The sequence below is a fragment of the Narcine bancroftii genome, chromosome 11, assembly GCF_036971445.1.
Source record: "Narcine bancroftii isolate sNarBan1 chromosome 11, sNarBan1.hap1, whole genome shotgun sequence".
Classification (NCBI taxonomy): domain Eukaryota; kingdom Metazoa; phylum Chordata; class Chondrichthyes; order Torpediniformes; family Narcinidae; genus Narcine; species Narcine bancroftii.
Genome location: NC_091479.1, coordinates 75,466,511 through 75,483,077, shown reverse-complemented (window position 1 = coordinate 75,483,077; position 16,567 = coordinate 75,466,511). Strand labels below are relative to the sequence as shown.

Genomic DNA, 16,567 nt, shown 5'->3' with positions numbered 1-16,567 from the left:
TAAAAGAGTTACGAAAATCACTGAAGAGTCAAGCAGATGCTGCCACGTTTCTCACTTACAACCTGCACCTAATAATCCACTGCTAAAACTTTCCTATCACAATATAGACAGTGACACCAATAAACATTCCCCAATTACGTTTGATGGGATCCATCTTTATTATTTAGAAACTCCTACAACATTAAAATCCTTGTTAGACAGTGTCCTCCACATTAACATAAGGCAAGTAAGCTTATTTAGAAATATTACTTCTCATCTTTGAAAAGTTAAAAGTGCCTAAGCCCTAAATATATTTGAAAACAATGTCTTTATGAATCTGTTTTTCTAATTTTGTTTTCAAAGCCGAATGGTTTTCTCACCACCATCTCTCCCATTTTACTTTGGGTAGGAGTGAGTCACTGCAGGGAATACTTAGCATTTAACATTTATGTTCCAAAAGTCTCCAACTATCTTGCATACTCAACTTATTGATGAAAACAGCAATCAGTTTTCAAATTTACTTTTGGAGGTTAATTTGTAGGAGATCAGTGATAGATATATGGGAGGCATGGTTAGCGCAACACTATTGCAATGCCAGTAACCCAGGTTTGAATACAGCTTTGCCTGAAAGTTTGTACGTTCTCCCCATGTCTGTGTGGGTGTCCTTCAGGTGCTCCAGTTTCCTCTTTAAAACAGGGGTTGTGGGTTAATTGGAGCATTTGGAGAGCATGGCCTTGTGGGCCGGTAGTGCCTGTTATCATGCCATATGTCTAAATTGAAATATTGTGCAAAGTGACTTTTGGTAGTGTGCTAAATGCTCCTGGCTAATTCGAAACATCAACCCTAAATTGAAAGCAAATTAGAAAGCTCAGTGAAAGATAAAATAGGATCAGATGACCAATCTATAGCCCCTTTTCCACTGGCACCTTGTCCCAGGAATTAATGGGGAACTAACCAGTGAAAAGTCCAGTGGAAAAGGAAAACAATCAGCACGTCGACATCAAATGTCGTCAAATCACGCTAGGGATTGACAGCCTCTACCCCTACTCATATCTCTGGTGTCAGCTGATGCCAGCATGTGGATTAGACCAGTGGAAACAAGAAAACTTCCATCCATTCCATTCAAAGGCAGACTCTCCTATCCCCAGACACAAGTTGTGTTCAGTGGAAAAGCAGTCAGTGTCCTGGTTAAAGGTGCTCCAGTGGAAACAGCACAAAATGTTTCCTATCCCGGGACACTGCACAGCCCATCAACTGGGATGCCAGTGGAAATATGTTCAAACATCCCAGTCAGTTACATAGGAATTGATAAGAACTCCGAAGCAATATTATTCTGTGAGATTTAGCAACAATATGTGCTGAATATCTTCTTCAATAAACAAAATAAACAAGGATTAACATTCAAAAGGAAATAGAGAACAAGTACACCGGTGTAATTATAGATAACCATAGCAATTGAGTAGATATATACCAATTACAGGGTAAATTTAGATATTAGGTTCTTCAACAGTAAGAATTAAAATCATGACAATATCACAGAAACAATAGTGACAGAGTAAAATAAAAGCCATTAAGCTTTGTAAATAATGGTATATTACTGTTTGTGCCTGTAGCAAGTCTTGGAGAAGGACAAAGTGAAGGAATAATCACTGGTAAGTGCTTTACACTATCAAACTTCCAGTAATGTTGAAGCTTAAATGGAAGACTGGAGATGACTCATCACTTTTGTGGCAGCCCACCAAAAGTTATTGAAATTAACATGCAAGATACATTAAATGCCAAATCATATTTCAATTTGTAGCATAGATTTATGCCATCAGTAACACAAGCTTTCAATTTATTTATAGAAAAACAACTGCGTGAAGGAGAATTGGTTACATTTACTTCTCACAATCTACTGCTGAATTGAGATTTGCCAAATTTTAGCTTTCCCTCCTCTTCTCCAGTACATCTTCCAAAAATGCGGAAAGATGCCAGGTTATTTTTAAAAATCCACACAACCTGATAATACCCAACAGATATGGTAGATATTCTTCAGTTAAGGTCTGTACTAAATTTGGGCAAGTCATTGACTGGATGCATAGAACATGACAGCACAGTACAAGCCCTTCAGCCCTCAATGTTGTGCTGACCTATATGTTCCTACCAAAAAATTATAAACGCTTCCTACCTTGTTATTCTCTATTTTCCTTTCAACCTATGCCTGTCGAAGACTTTCATAAATATTCCTAATGTTCAGCCTCCACCACCAATCCTGGCAAATGTATTCCAGGCACCTAACTACTCTCCCCTAAAAAAGATACTTACCCTGATGTCTCCTCTGAACTTCCCTTCCTTCACTTTGTATGTCTTCTGGTGTTTGCTATACCAGCCCTGGGGAAAAAGACACTCGTTGTCATAATGCCTCTCATAATCTTGTAGACCTCTATAAGTCTCCTCTCATCCTTGCTCGCTCCATTGAGAAAAGTCTGAGCTCACAAGACATTTTCCAATTCAGGCAACATCCTGGTAAATCTCCTCTGCATCATCTCCATATCTTCCACATCCTTCCCATAGTAAGATGGCCAGAACTGAACACAATACTCTGTTCTCAGAGTACAGGTACTCCCCATCTTACGACCGATGTCCGTCCACACACATGACCGAAAAAAATTTTAATTATAAAGAAAAAATATAAAATTTACATGATTATGTTGCATTTAACAAACTATAACAGGGATACAGGGCATGTAAGAGCCAAAATGTGCATACTTACCTTGTTAGTCAGTGTCCTGAAGTCCCTAGACTGGGCACGTCATCTTGATTCCTGTGCACATGCAGAATCAAGATGGCCGCGCCCAGCCTACAGACTCTGGGATGCCAACTTTCAAGGTAAGCATGCACCAGAATGTGGAAAGATTCACCAAGGTTGATCGATAAATTCAGGAAGTTTTAAGTTGTTATCGTTTAATCTACAACGAGAAAAGATATGATTAAAAAGTTTGCTTTAAGACTTTGGTACTCCACGTGCACAGGCAAAATTCTGACTTGCGCCCATTTCGAGATACGACCGATCCCTCGGTCCCAATTACAGTTGTAAGTTGAGGAGTGCCTGTACTACAATTATCCCAGGACCCCTGATTTTGGAAGAAGAAAGGAAACCAGAGATCCAGCTTTCCACCCAGTGACTTTTGCTGGAATCACACAGAAGGAAGTCAGGTCTGGAATTGCAGGTATTTGGTCTTCATGGTTTAAAAGTTTAAAGATCCTCACTATCAAGTCCCAAAAATTTAAAAAAAATCAATGGCTGCTGTCATCCCCTCAGGCACATCTTAGCATGGAGAAAGAAAGGAACACAGAAAAATAAAGATATCCCTGAGTACAATTAAGTAAAATACAACCCCTTTGTAAGATATTAACACAACCTAATGGTTACAAAATCCTTCCTCGATACTTAGCACAGAGAAGAGTCCAGCAAATATTTTTGCTCGTGCTTTCATCTTCCCCATTGTATTTTTCTTTTCTTGAGAAGTGCAGCTATTGTTTGTAGGGAAACTCAAGAAGGATACAATTCGGAGGAGCTTTCTTACTTCGAGTGTTGTCAGAGAGAGGCACTTTAGATCTTTATCATGGCAATGACTGTTTAATAACAAACCCCAACACAGCAATCAACCCACCTTGATGCCTAGCCAAGGATCTGACCTTTCAAGCCAAGCTATTACTCAAAGTACACATCACTTTCAACACCTTTGGTCACCATGCATTTCTGTACTGCATGATGCAAAGCATTAGACCAATACATATTAAAAAGCACAGAATTACAAACAAATTAAATGCAAGATTATTCTGGAGACAAGAGACTGCAGATGCTGGAATATGGAGAAAAAAAATCTGCTGGAAGAACTAGCGAGTTGAGCAAAATCAGTGAGAGAAGAATTGTCAGCGTTTCAGATCAGAATTCTTCTTGAAGAGTTCCAGACCAAAGTATCGACAATTCTTTTCGCTCACTGATGCTGCTCGACCCAGAGTTCTTCCAGCAGATTGCATTTTGCAAGACAACTCTAAAGGTTTCCACAGATACGCAAATTAAATATTTCAATAGAACATAATCGCCAAATCTTAATAATTTGAAGATGAAATGAAGCAATCTCACCTGGAGAACAAGTCCTGGCACTTGATCTCATATGAGGAACATGCAGGCCAGGCCAGCAAGACCTGTTTGTTGCAACAATAGCTAAAGAGTGGAACTGTTTGTACCTTGGATGAGCAAAGGCCCAGCTCATGCTCTGAAAATCATCTTAGTTTGATTGTTCGCCAACATTTGTTGTCTTGGATTATACATGTAGAATGGAGACAAGGGTGAGCTACGAGAGAGGACCCAGCCATTGATATTGTAATGACAAAAAAAAACTTTGGAAACATTCAACAAGTCAGACAACTTGTGAACGGAAGGAGAAACAGAGTTAACGTTTTGGGGCAAAGAGCTTCCAAGAAAATCTGTGACCTGAATGTTAAATGTTTCTCTCACCAAAGATGCTGCTTAGTCTGCTGAGTGTTTCCAACATTTTCTGTTTTAATTTCAGATTTTCAGCATCTATTTTTTTTCCCCCATTAATTAGAATAATTTACTTTTTTTTTTAAATCGACTAACCTGCTTTATAAACGATGGAAATTGGAAATACGGCACTAATAAAACATTACTGAAGTTCTGGTGAAGAAAGTTTTAAGGACTGTGGAGTTACTTAGGAGGCAGCAGGAAATTGTGATTAAAATTTGAAGGAGATATCATTTAACTGTAGCAGAGAAAATGAGACCTAGAAAGATGGTGGGCTCAGATACACAAATTATGATAATTATTCCAAGGAGGCGGATGAGTTAGACAGGTATGATGGGAAAGCTAAGGTAGAACTTGTCAATAATAAAGAGAACTTTGGATTCAATGCACTGGGTTCATGGAATCAATAGCCCTTTTTCCACAGGCACCTTGTCCCAGGAATTAATGGGGAATTAACCGGTTAAGGGTCCAGTGGAAAAGGAAAACAGTCAGCATGCCGGCATCAAATGTCATAATTTCATGCTGGGGATTGACAGCCTCTACCCCTACTCATATCCATAGCATCAACTGATGCTGGCGTGCTGACTGAACCAGTGGAAAAAGGACAATTTCCATCCATTCCAAGGTAGACTCTATGATTCCTGGGGGATGAGTTGTGTTTTGTGGAAAAGCAGTCAGTGTCCCAGTGGAAACAGCACAAATGGCTTCCTATCCTGGGACACTGCTCGGCCAATTAACTGGGATGCCAGTGGAATAAAGGGCTAAAGATAGCAATGAAGAGATTGCAGATTCAAGGCTTGTCAAAGTTAGGATACAGGATCATTCAGAGAATTGTTTATTTGACAGAATGGCAATTGGGAGACTGGAGATGATGACCATGTGATTTAGAGTTACAGTAGCGGAATGTGAAGGAAGTGTGCAATCAGATCACGTAGTAGCAATGAAAGCAGCGGTTCCAGTGACAAACCTATTTAAAACACAAAATGAAGTCACAGCTGATGCAAATTGCTTGAAGCAGATATATGCTAGGAAGGCTTCACCCATGCCTCATACTGCCTCACTCCTGATCAAGCAGTCAGGTAGTATAAGTGGTAGCAGAGAGTGTAATGAAGATGGCTCCAGTGACACACAAAGAGGAACTACACAGTGAAACTGATGGTAGAAGTTTGGGCCACTCCTGGAAATACTGTGCTGGGGAGGAGAACCTGTTCATTGAGATGCATCAGTAGCTCATGAGGCAATGCCAAGGAGGTGCGGCATAGAGGCCAACAAAGGGGAAATCAAGCATGTAAAGCTAATGGAGTGCACGAGAACTCTTGTCTCTGGAAAATCAAGAATGAGGCCTATTTATACTGAGATAACAGGCCATTTTTTTTTTTTAAAACCATAGACAGTGCTCCAGATATGGCAAAAAAAAGTCCCAGATTTGATCTTAGATCTGCAATGTCACTCAATATCAGCCCCACAACAGATGAGCTCTGAGCTAGTTTCACCCAGCTGAGGCAGGAGTAGAAATATCAAGTTATCCACAACACTGTTGCACCATGAACAGTTGGGGGGGAACAGTGGCTACTTTTCCATTCTTGTACAGTGCATAAGTGAAGCTTGAAAGAGGGATAGATTTGGTGTGATGTCCTTTAGCAGAAAACAATAATTAACATAAGTAGGAAGAGCAGGAGCCAATGTTGACAATACATTTCAGACAACTGTTTACAACAGAGGCTGAGTCTCAGCATCCAATGAACTCCCAGTTCTCTGCAATCAGAGCAATGCCACAAACTGCCCAATAAGTGAGGGTTGTTCGACAGCTCAACATGGTCCTTTGTTGAAAACCATATTGTTGTCCTTTGAAGAAAGATCTTCATTTTGGTATCGATTGCAAAGGACTGTCTCACAATGCATAGTAATAACCGCAAGATTCTCAGTTTTGCTGGTGATTTGTTGTGATGTTGTCACAGAAGCAGATGGCAAGACAGAGATGAGATCATAAGCGTATCATAGATTTTGCAGCATGGTTCACTGAAGTTGCAGTTGGAGACTTGGAACACCGAAAAGAGCAGGTGCAGGAAAGAAAGAAACAGTACCTTTGCTTGTAGCATTATGATTAAATGGCAAAGAGAATGGGACATGACATCACCTCACATTTGGGGAAATCCAGCCCAAGGTTTCCAATTATTGTTTTTAACAAGGCTCTGGAGGGTGGCCTTTTGTACAGAATGACTGAATCATTCTGCACTTTGCTTCTAATCAGGTATTGATTTATTGTGCAAGATTTATAGGAGGGTAAACATTGAATTTAAAGCGATAGCCTTCATTAAAAAGTGTTTGAAGGAAGGAATGACAGAAGAACTGCGCTTTGCTAGCACGTTAGCAGGCTGTACATCAATGATTCAGCTTGATGACCCATGTATCATTTTGTTGGACATGTATACAAGTACTCCTTTAAAAACACATGCAAGCATTAAAACATACATCACGTTAAATTTGAATTACTATTTCATTGGATGCAAGATTAGAATGCAACCCATCGCATCCTAATGCAGTTAGAGTAAACAACAGTAGCTGTTCAGGAAAAGTGGTCATTTTTATGGAATTTAGCTTTGAGTAATGCACTTTTTCATGAACAGGTGAAATACAATCAAACTCCCATCATTTCATTAGATGCTAGTCACACTTCAAGCCAGCAATATTTTAATCACAATTTTTGATACAATAGCCTGATTTTTTTGACCCTAACTTGAAATTCAACCCACTTTGAAACAAAAATAACAAGAATCGATACACATAAATCATCCTCAATCTGTCCACTCATTGCAATCTACCTAAAAAAGTTAAAAATTCCAATACAGATGGGAACCTAATAGGCAAGCATCAAGATGCCTGATCTATCGATCCAGAGGTGCAAGTTCCATCCTCATTACAGTAGATGAGGCATTTCAAATCCAAGTAAATCTGGAACAAAAAAAAACTGGTACTAAACACAGTGACCCTAAAACTACAATATTATCACAAAACCCCCATCTAGTTCTCAGATCTCTTCAAAGAAGACCTGTGGCTGATCCTGATCTGGTCTCTAAAGTGGTATGAGTACAAGAGGTAATTGTTATATATTCAAGTAAAATGTACAGACGTACCAAAGTTCTAACTTGCTGCAGCTACGTGGGTAGATAGGATACATCAACAATTGTATAAATTAACTTACCACAATATGCCATGAGTTAGAAAAAGAGATAAATACAAAAGGTTAGATAAATAAATATTCACAGTTGGTTAGTGCAAAAGAAAATTAATGTTTCAGTAATGCATACATAATCTTTTGGTGATCTCACAGCAGTTTACTTTGAGATTAGGGTAATACAGGGAGATTCAAGAGAGAGCTATTGGGGGAAAAATATATTTTTCAATCTGGACGTGCTGGACTTCTGTACCTTCTGCCTGAAGGAAGCAGCAAAGAAGAGATTATGACCAGAGCGATTGGAGTCCTTTATAACGCTGGATGGTTTCTTGAGGCAGTGCCTCAGAGATCATCTTCAGCGAATGGAGATCTGTGCCCATGATAAACCTGGCTAGCTTTGACACTTTCTGCAGCCTTCTGCGTTCCTGGGGCGCTCAAGATATGAAACTAGGCTGATAATGTAAACAGTCACATAAAGCCAAGAGTGATTTGTGCCAAATAAGGCAAATGGAGTCAGCTTAGATGGAAAACTTGCTCAGCATGGAAGAGTTAGGCCAAGGGTCCATTTCTGTGCTGCATGACTCTGCAGACTGTTCATGGAGCAGTGAGCAATGGACAACAGACTCTTGTCTTCAAAACAACACCCCTGTCCTATGAACAATTTTTTTTTTAAACAATATCCAGACCTCAAGAAATCAGAGTTTGACGACGATCGTGATAGAACTTAGAACAAAGAACTGTTCAGCATCATACAGGCCCTTCTGCCCACAACATAGTGCTGGCCTATTAAAAACCTACTCCACAACAATCTAAATCTGAGTTCTGTGCATGCCTCGATGCTGAACTCTTCTTATGTCAATTCCATCTCCACTTCTTCCACCGTGATACTCCATCCCCACTGTGGACCCCTTCTCCCACCTTAAGCTGCCTTCCTCCTCTTAGACACCTCATCCTGGCCAGCTGCCTGCTCTGGTTCTTTTTCTTTCCAATTGCCACCGAGATATTAACCATCTCAACTTCACCACTCCCGTTTCTTATTCTACTCTTGCTCCCTCTGAATGCTCAGCCCTCTACTCTCTCTGCACAAATCCCAACCTCACTCTCAAACCCGCAGACAAGGGTGCTGCTGATGTGGTCTGGGGCACTGACCTCAACCTCACTTCCTCTTACTTACTGCTTCAACAGGACCCCACCAAAGAACATCAAGCCATTGCTTTACATACCATCTCTAACCTCATCACTTTTGGTTATCTCCCCTCCCATGGCCTCCAACCTCATTGTTTTCCATCCCCACGCTGACCGGTTCTAACTCCTACCAAAGGTATAGAAACCCAATTCTCCAGGTAGACCCACTGTTTCTGCCCCACTGAACTGGTATCATCTTACCTCGACTCCATATTTTATCCCCTGGTCCAATCCTTCCCCACCTTCATCCACAATACCTCACAAACCCTCCATTTCTTCAATAACTTCCAATTCCCTAAACTTGATTGCCTCATTTTCACTATGGACATCCAATCTCTCTACATTTCCATCTCCTATAGAGGAGGTCTCAAAGCTCACTCCCTCCCTCAATCCCTGCATCACACTCAAACCTGAAGTTCATGGCAATCTACTTCTGTTCAGCTTCTCAGTACACAAGTATGAGTGGTTTGTAAATCGGGTGTTTTCAGCTAGGTGACTACCTGTAGTGTACCAAGGGAAGGTTCAAGAGTCTAATATCTATTGCAAAGAAACTGTTCTTTTAACCTAGAGTGTAGGAATCAGAGAGAGGAAATAGCACAGAAGACAGGCCCCACCATTTGTTGTTTCAATTTTTATATTGATTCTGCACCAAAAATATTATTCTCCTTACATGCCCATCTATTGTACCCAGAATCTACTCTCACTTATACACTTGTACCAATTTACCTGTCAATGAGCACATTTCGGGGATGTGTGAGGAAACTCACAGAATCATAGGAGAGCATGCAAGCTCCACGCAGACAGCACTGGAGGTCAGGAGCACCAGCTGGAGCTTGTAGCAGCTTCACTAGTTGCACCACTGCGCTGCCCTGGTTATAGACAAAAGTAATAAAAATAATGCAGGCAGCATGACAAGAAGTGGAATCCATCACCAAAGTAGAATACAGTTACCTCAGCTTGTCCTAATGAAAATCATCTGGTTCAAAGTTACGGAGCGTTACTTTCAGTCCTTGTACTGATTGAAAACTGTCCATAAATAGCTACAATTTTGAAAAAAAAACATCCTGAAAGATTGTGCATAACGATTTGACATACAATGCCCAACATACTTTGTTTTCTAAATTACAATCATATACTGTATGCTCAAATTTGCTTGTTACAAAACCACAATTACAAATATTCGGAAGGATTAGATGAATCAGAAAATGGAAGGAAGAATCAAAAAAATGCAGTTCACAATTGAATTTGTATCTGAGATGAAGTGCAACTGATTTTTTTCAACAATTTGTTATTGCCTAATCTTTTATCCCAGAACTTTGGGCAAACAATTTCTCATTCCCAAAACATTCCAGAAAAGAAAATTCTTCTTCCTCCTATTCTCCCATTACCTGCCGAGTTAATAAAGGCTTTGCTTTATTTGCAAAATTAAATTCCTAAATTTCTACAAAAGATATTCTAAGTACTAAGTATTGGGCATAATTATTGAGGGAAAAAAAGTGTCAGTGAGTGCATTTCTTAAAATTGTCAGTAAAAGCAGTCACCCTGCTGTTTGGTATCTAATGGAACAGTTGAGTACGGTTCATCTCAGCCCAGATATACCTAATCTCGGCTGCACCATTTCATCAGAAGCAAGGATCGACAATGAGATAGACAACAGACTCGCCAAGGCAAATAGCGCCTTTGGAAGACTACACAAAAGAGCCTGGAAAAACAACCAACTGAAAAACCTCACAAAGATAAGCGTATACAGAGCCGTTGTCATACCCACACTCCTGTTCGGCTCCGAATCATGGGTCCTCTACCGGCACCACCTACGGCTCCTTGAACGCTTCCACCAGTGTTGTCTCCGCTCCATCCTCAACATCCATTGGAGCGCTTACACCCCTAACGTCGAAGTACTCGAGATGGCAGAGGTCGACAGCATCGAGTCCACGCTGCTGAAGATCCAGCTGCGCTGGATGGGTCACGTCTCCAGAATGGAGGACCATCGCCTTCCCAAGATCGTGTTATATGGCGAGCTCTCCACTGGCCACCGTGACAGAGGTGCACCAAAGAAAAGGTACAAGGACTGCCTAAAGAAATCTCTTGGTGCCTGCCACATTGACCACCGCCAGTGGGCTGATAACGCCTCAAACCGTGCATCTTGGCGCCTCACAGTTTGGCGGGCAGCAACCTCCTTTGAAGAAGACCGCAGAGCCCACCTCACTGACAAAAGGCAAAGGAGGAAAAACCCAACACCCAACCCCAACCAACCAATTTTCCCTTGCAACCGCTGCAATCGTGTCTGCCTGTCCCGCATCGGACTTGTCAGCCACAAACGAGCCTGCAGCTGACGTGGACTTTTTTCCCTCTCCATAAATCTTCGTCCGCGAAGCCAAGCCAAAGAGTAGACATCACTGACAGAAGGATTGATGCAGAGATTTTGAACAACATGAAATGAAAGAAGCAATTATTTCTTTTATCACCTTTGAATCCTAACACTTCCTTTTTCAATTTTCTCATGGTCAGATTATGAATCCCTCCATAAAAGATCGAGGAGCAAAACAACTAGTCAGCATCTATACTCAGAACCAATGAAACCAAGGAAAAGGTTTTTTTTTTTTTTAAATCACAATGTTTAAAAAAAGAATTATCACAACTCAATCATTGAGTAATGAAGAGTAATAATGGTAACCTGAGATGTTGGGTACAATTTGATCAATACATACAATTTGGCATCTCATCAGGTTTGGAAGTATATCCTCAATGCCATCTTTACCACAATAACTACAGTGGTTCTTAAGAACAAATCAAGATCAGAAATGAATCATAGCTTTGACCGTGACAATCACAACACAGGAAGGAAGATTCCAAGTATTTTGATAAAATACTATGTATTGCTTTAATCCAGCATTTTTAATTCTTTCTAACCAGCTTGTTCTTGTAACCACAAGGGGACATCCAAGAAGATGACAACCATAGATTAGATGACCATCTAATACATGACACCATGAAAATAAAAGTACTTTAGTATTACTTGTCATATTGAGGATGGTCATGGCTTTGTGCAAATGTTATTTGCTACTTATCAGCCCAGACCTGAATATCATCTTGACCTGCTACTCATGAGTCAATTCAAAGGCTTTTGAACAGAGCCATTCCAGTATCTTTATTCTGCGAGACCAAAACCACAGGAGCAAAATTAGGCCATTTGGTCCATCGAGTCTGCTCTACATTTGAATCATGGCTGATGTAGTTTTCCTCTCATCCCTTCTCCTGCCTCTTCCCCTTAACCTTTGACACCCTTAATAATCAAGGACCTATTAACCTCCACTTTAAATATATCGAATGACTTGGCCTCCGTAGCAATGAATTCCACAGATTCATCTCTCTCTGACTGAAGAAATTTCTCTCCATCTCTGTTCCAATGGGATATACTTTTAATCTGAGGCTGTGCCCTCTGGTCCTATTCTATGCCACTACTGGAAACATTTTCTCCATGTCAACTTTATCTACCCCTTTCAAAATTCAGTATGTTTCAATTATGTTTTTTTTAAAGATAGAATTTGTGTGTTTTTACCAGTCTGAAGAATGTCCAATGTCTCAGCATTGGTCGTTCACACAGGAATGACCAAAACTTTATATTTCGATTTCCTTACGTAAGTTTAGACAGCATACTAGTAGTGCAGTAATTAAAGAGGCGGGACTTGCAGGATGCATCATCAATACGTGCTATTCATTAGCCCGTTGATCACAGTTAACCTTAGACTGCAGGCGTTCTGGGAAATTTACTAGGGGTCTAGGAGGTACAATTTCAGAACAGAAATGGCACCCTCATTCCCATTCCGACCTTTTTGCACAGTATGCATTCCTGGAAAATGGTAATAATTTTCCAGAATGCAGTGGCTGTGTAAAAAGCCTAAATGAGATTCTCTCCCCCCCCCCCCCCCCCCCCCCTCCCAGCACCTCATCCTTCTCAATAATTGCAGGCCAAGAACCATCAGATGCTCCTCATATTTTTATCTCTCTTGTGATTCTCCTAAACCTTCTCTGGACCCTCTTGAATGCCAGTACATCCTTCCTTAGAATATGGGAATGGGGCCTAAAACTGCTCGCAATACTCCCAATATGACCTGACAGATGCCTTATAAAGTCCCAGCATTCCATCCTAGTGCTCTTGAAATGAAGGATAACGTGGCACATTCCTTCTTTATCACTCACTCAGCCTGCAAGTTAACTTTTAGGGAATCCTAATGGATTCCTGAACCCCCCCTTATAATGGATTTGTCACAGATTTTCTAATACCTGTGACTAATCTTTTTAAAACTTTATCTTTCCTCATTTATCTTATGATTCTCATGACTCAATTATATCCATGAATTTTTCTGTCCAGGCCAATGCATAAATATTCTTGGGTTATGCATCCATTGCAACAATCAACACTTCTATCACAAGATTCCAACAGGTAAGCCCGTGTTTAATGGTAAACACCTCTCAGTAAGTTTATTTTCCTTTCACTGGTCCAAACAGTGACATGCTGAACTCATCCAATAACTGGCCAGAGGCAAGAAAAGAGCCTCATTATGATACTGCACCAGTAAATGTGCGCTAAGGTCAGGTAATGCTGGTTCACAAGCAAACCAAACATTAAAAAAAATGAGCTCTGCAGTCACGAGTTGCTTATGCTGTTATTTTCTAGGAATAAAAGACTTCATCCCTTTCTCTTTCCCCATAATACAGATGAGTGCAAATTTCTCTTTGCTGCATGCACGGATATTTAAAGGACTTTCTGAGCATATTAAATGAAGGACATGCAAATGATAATATAGCCCATACTCCATTTAACATCTACTCAGCTATTTGGAAACATCAGCACTCAAAGTGCAATTGTGATGCGAGCAGATTGCCTACCAGAAACCTGTTCCATTGGAAGCATAATTACACATCATGATTTAAATAAATCTGTAACAAGTGGCTTGTACCATTGAACAGGAAACTATCAGAATGATGCAAAAACCTATCTGGTTCAATTATGTCATCCAGGAAGGTAATGTCCATTATGACCTGTGACCACAAACACACAGCAATAAAAGGGGCGATTTGGCACAGACTAGCCAAGGATGCCCAAATCACCCGAATGAAGAAAAGAATACAATTAAAAATATCACTTTTTTCTTCATTTGCATACATGGCAATAAAAGGGCCATATAACATCAAGTTTATGTCATCTCGTTTGAGTTGTGGCGTACACTTGACTGTGGAATGTTGTTCTAAACAGTGGCAGATTATTATTTCATCAAGGACATGGTCTCCATCAGTTTTTGTGTGTGTGTGTCCAATGAAATGTCACAGCAGAAAGGTGGCAGCAGGAGTTATTATAAATAGCAGAGGATTTCAAGTGTGTAATCAATTTCAGGGTTCGGATGATCACCAGGACCCACTCTGATTTCACTTTCGTCATTCTCAACCCAGTGATTAAATGACCGCCTTCCACCATTGCTCGGTATCAATTTACAGGTATTTTGCGCGGAAGACCATCCTCCACAGCTTCACAGATCCCAGGGAGGTTCGGGAGGCCTCGACTGACTGGCAGCTTTCAGACGGGGAACGACGAGCACGGTGGAAGGGAGGGGGCAATAGCAGCTGCTCTCCTGCCTGGACCACTTGGGAGGGAGGGGGGGGAGGGAGGGAGGTTCACGGTCTCTGGATGCTCTATCTGACCTCCTGCATGAGAGATGGGATTGTTGGCAGCTTGCCCGGATCGTGACCGCACGACCACCGAGGTTTTGCCTTATTTCACCAAATCAACTTCAAGAAAGCGAGACTCCCCAAATTAAACCTCTCTCTCTCTGTTTCGGGGAACGTGCCTTTCCTTCCCATCGTCACCGAAGAAGAACCCAGCTGGGAAACACTGCTCTCTAACCCCAACGTCCCGCCACTGCATCTCTGCAGGATCAGAGATGCCAAACCTAGGCGCTGAAATCGAGGTGAAGCAAAGAGCAGCGGGTCGGTTCTGATCGCAAGTCGGTGTCCAGAAAAGGCCCTTGAGTTTGGCAATCGCAAAGTCACGAATTTTCCCCACCCCCTCCCCCCGAGCAGGAGTCGGACATTCATTGACAGCGCAAAACCTAGTCTCCTAATCCCACAAACAGCGGGGCCCCAGGGTCTCAATGCCAGAGAAGCATCACTGAGAATGAATGAACTCCGCTCTGCACCTGACCGTGAAGCCGACACCCGAAAGGGTTCGGCCCAATACATAGACGCGTCGGTTCCGTGTTCCAGTCGCTGTTGGGATGGGAGACGATGGCCCAGACCGCTGGGCGGCCGCAGGGACGGCGAACGGAAGCCAACCCCCCCCCCCCCCCCCCCCAAGCCGGCTCGCCGCCTCCCTACCTCTTTCAGCTGCTCCAGCTCGTGTTTGACGGTCTCGTATGCGCTCTCCAGGTCGTCGTACTGCTGCTTCAGCGACTGCTTCTCCTCTAGCACCACCAGCCCGTACTCCGCAGCCTGAATCTTCTCGTGGGTCGTTTCGGACAGTTCTTTGACAAGCCTCTCGATCTCAGCTTTGTAATGCTCCATGTTCTGGGTACCGACCAGCTGACTTTCTGCAGCCATGGCCCGGGACGAGTGCAGAGAGAGGGGCCGGGGGTGGGGGGCACACACACCTGCCGTGCCCGGCTCACTGCACCGCACACACGCTCCGAGTGGGGAGCGGGTGGTTCACGGCGTCTGCGCCGACCACATTCCACTTTGTCCGCGTCCTCCCCCTGGGGGCTCCGGGCTTTGGCCGGTGCGCTCAGCAGCACTGCACCTTCCCCGAGCTGAAGCCAGCCGCCATCTCCGCCGAGCCACAGCCTGAACCTCCCTCTGCCATGTGACGTCAGGGGCGACGGCAGCCCCGGTAATGTCCCAGCGCCGACAAGCCACCCCCCAAGCCCACGGCCGGACCCGAGCGACGCCTGGCCAGCGTGTCCCGGGAATAAACCCCGAGCTGCAATTGCCCAGTCGAGAGCATCTCCCGGACCAGCAGCGTTTAGTCCTTTGAGGATAATCTGATAACTGGTGCATCTCCCTGGATAATCCAATCACCCACTGCAATAATCCTCGGAAATCTCGATTTAAACCAATTAAGATCGAAACGGGCTTCCACCGCCGCCCGGGGATGAAAGTTCGGTTTTGAAGACACCCCGGAGGTGGGGTCACCAGACATCAATGCTCGGCGCCAACGTTGCACGAATCACAACTCTCACCATGACCCCTTGCTCTTCGGCCAGCCTCGTCCTTCGGCGGCGGTGACTACAGCTCGGGCACCTAATTATCCACCCAGTGGTGGTCGGGTCAACGTTGCCCACGACTGTGCCTCTCCTCCGCTGTCCACCCGCGATCTCCCCTTCTCTCGTTTCAACGCTGCCGCTCTCAGTAGCACCATCCCCGCTCCAGGTTCTCCGGGTAAGTTCCATCCTTGGATACTGTACAAGGCGATGGTCACCATCCTCCAGTTCTGGGCGAACAGAAATTGCCCCATCAAAAAAAAATGGGAAGATGAAAGCACTCCGAGAAATAGACGGAAAAAAACACACAGAAATGTTGGGGAAACTCAGCAGGTCAAACAGGGCCTTTATGTAGCAAAGATAAAGATACATCACCAACGTTTCTGGCACAAGCGACATAAAGGCCCTGTTTGACCTGCTGAGTTTCTCCAGCATTTGTGTGTT

General features: G+C 42.8%; 1 protein-coding gene across 9 annotated transcripts in view; it reads right to left on the bottom strand.

Moving 5' to 3' along the window:
• bicd1a (bicaudal D homolog 1a) overlaps window positions 1–16,347 on the bottom strand; it is a 178,998-nt gene extending 162,651 nt beyond the window's left edge. For 6 of the 9 annotated variants that reach the window (XR_011346593.1, XR_011346594.1, XM_069903452.1 and 3 more), the window contains exon 1: window positions 15,246–16,333. Coding sequence is in view for 6 of the 9 variants with exons in the window: in XM_069903452.1 (XP_069759553.1) it covers window positions 15,246–15,467 (222 nt within the window). In the remaining 3 variants the exon portion in view is untranslated. Of the gene's footprint in view, window positions 1–9,599; window positions 9,743–15,245 lie in introns of all 9 variants that reach the window. The other 3 variants (XR_011346592.1, XM_069903451.1, XM_069903456.1) reach the window with 2 other exon arrangements.
• Window positions 16,348–16,567: the final 220 nt, after the last annotated feature.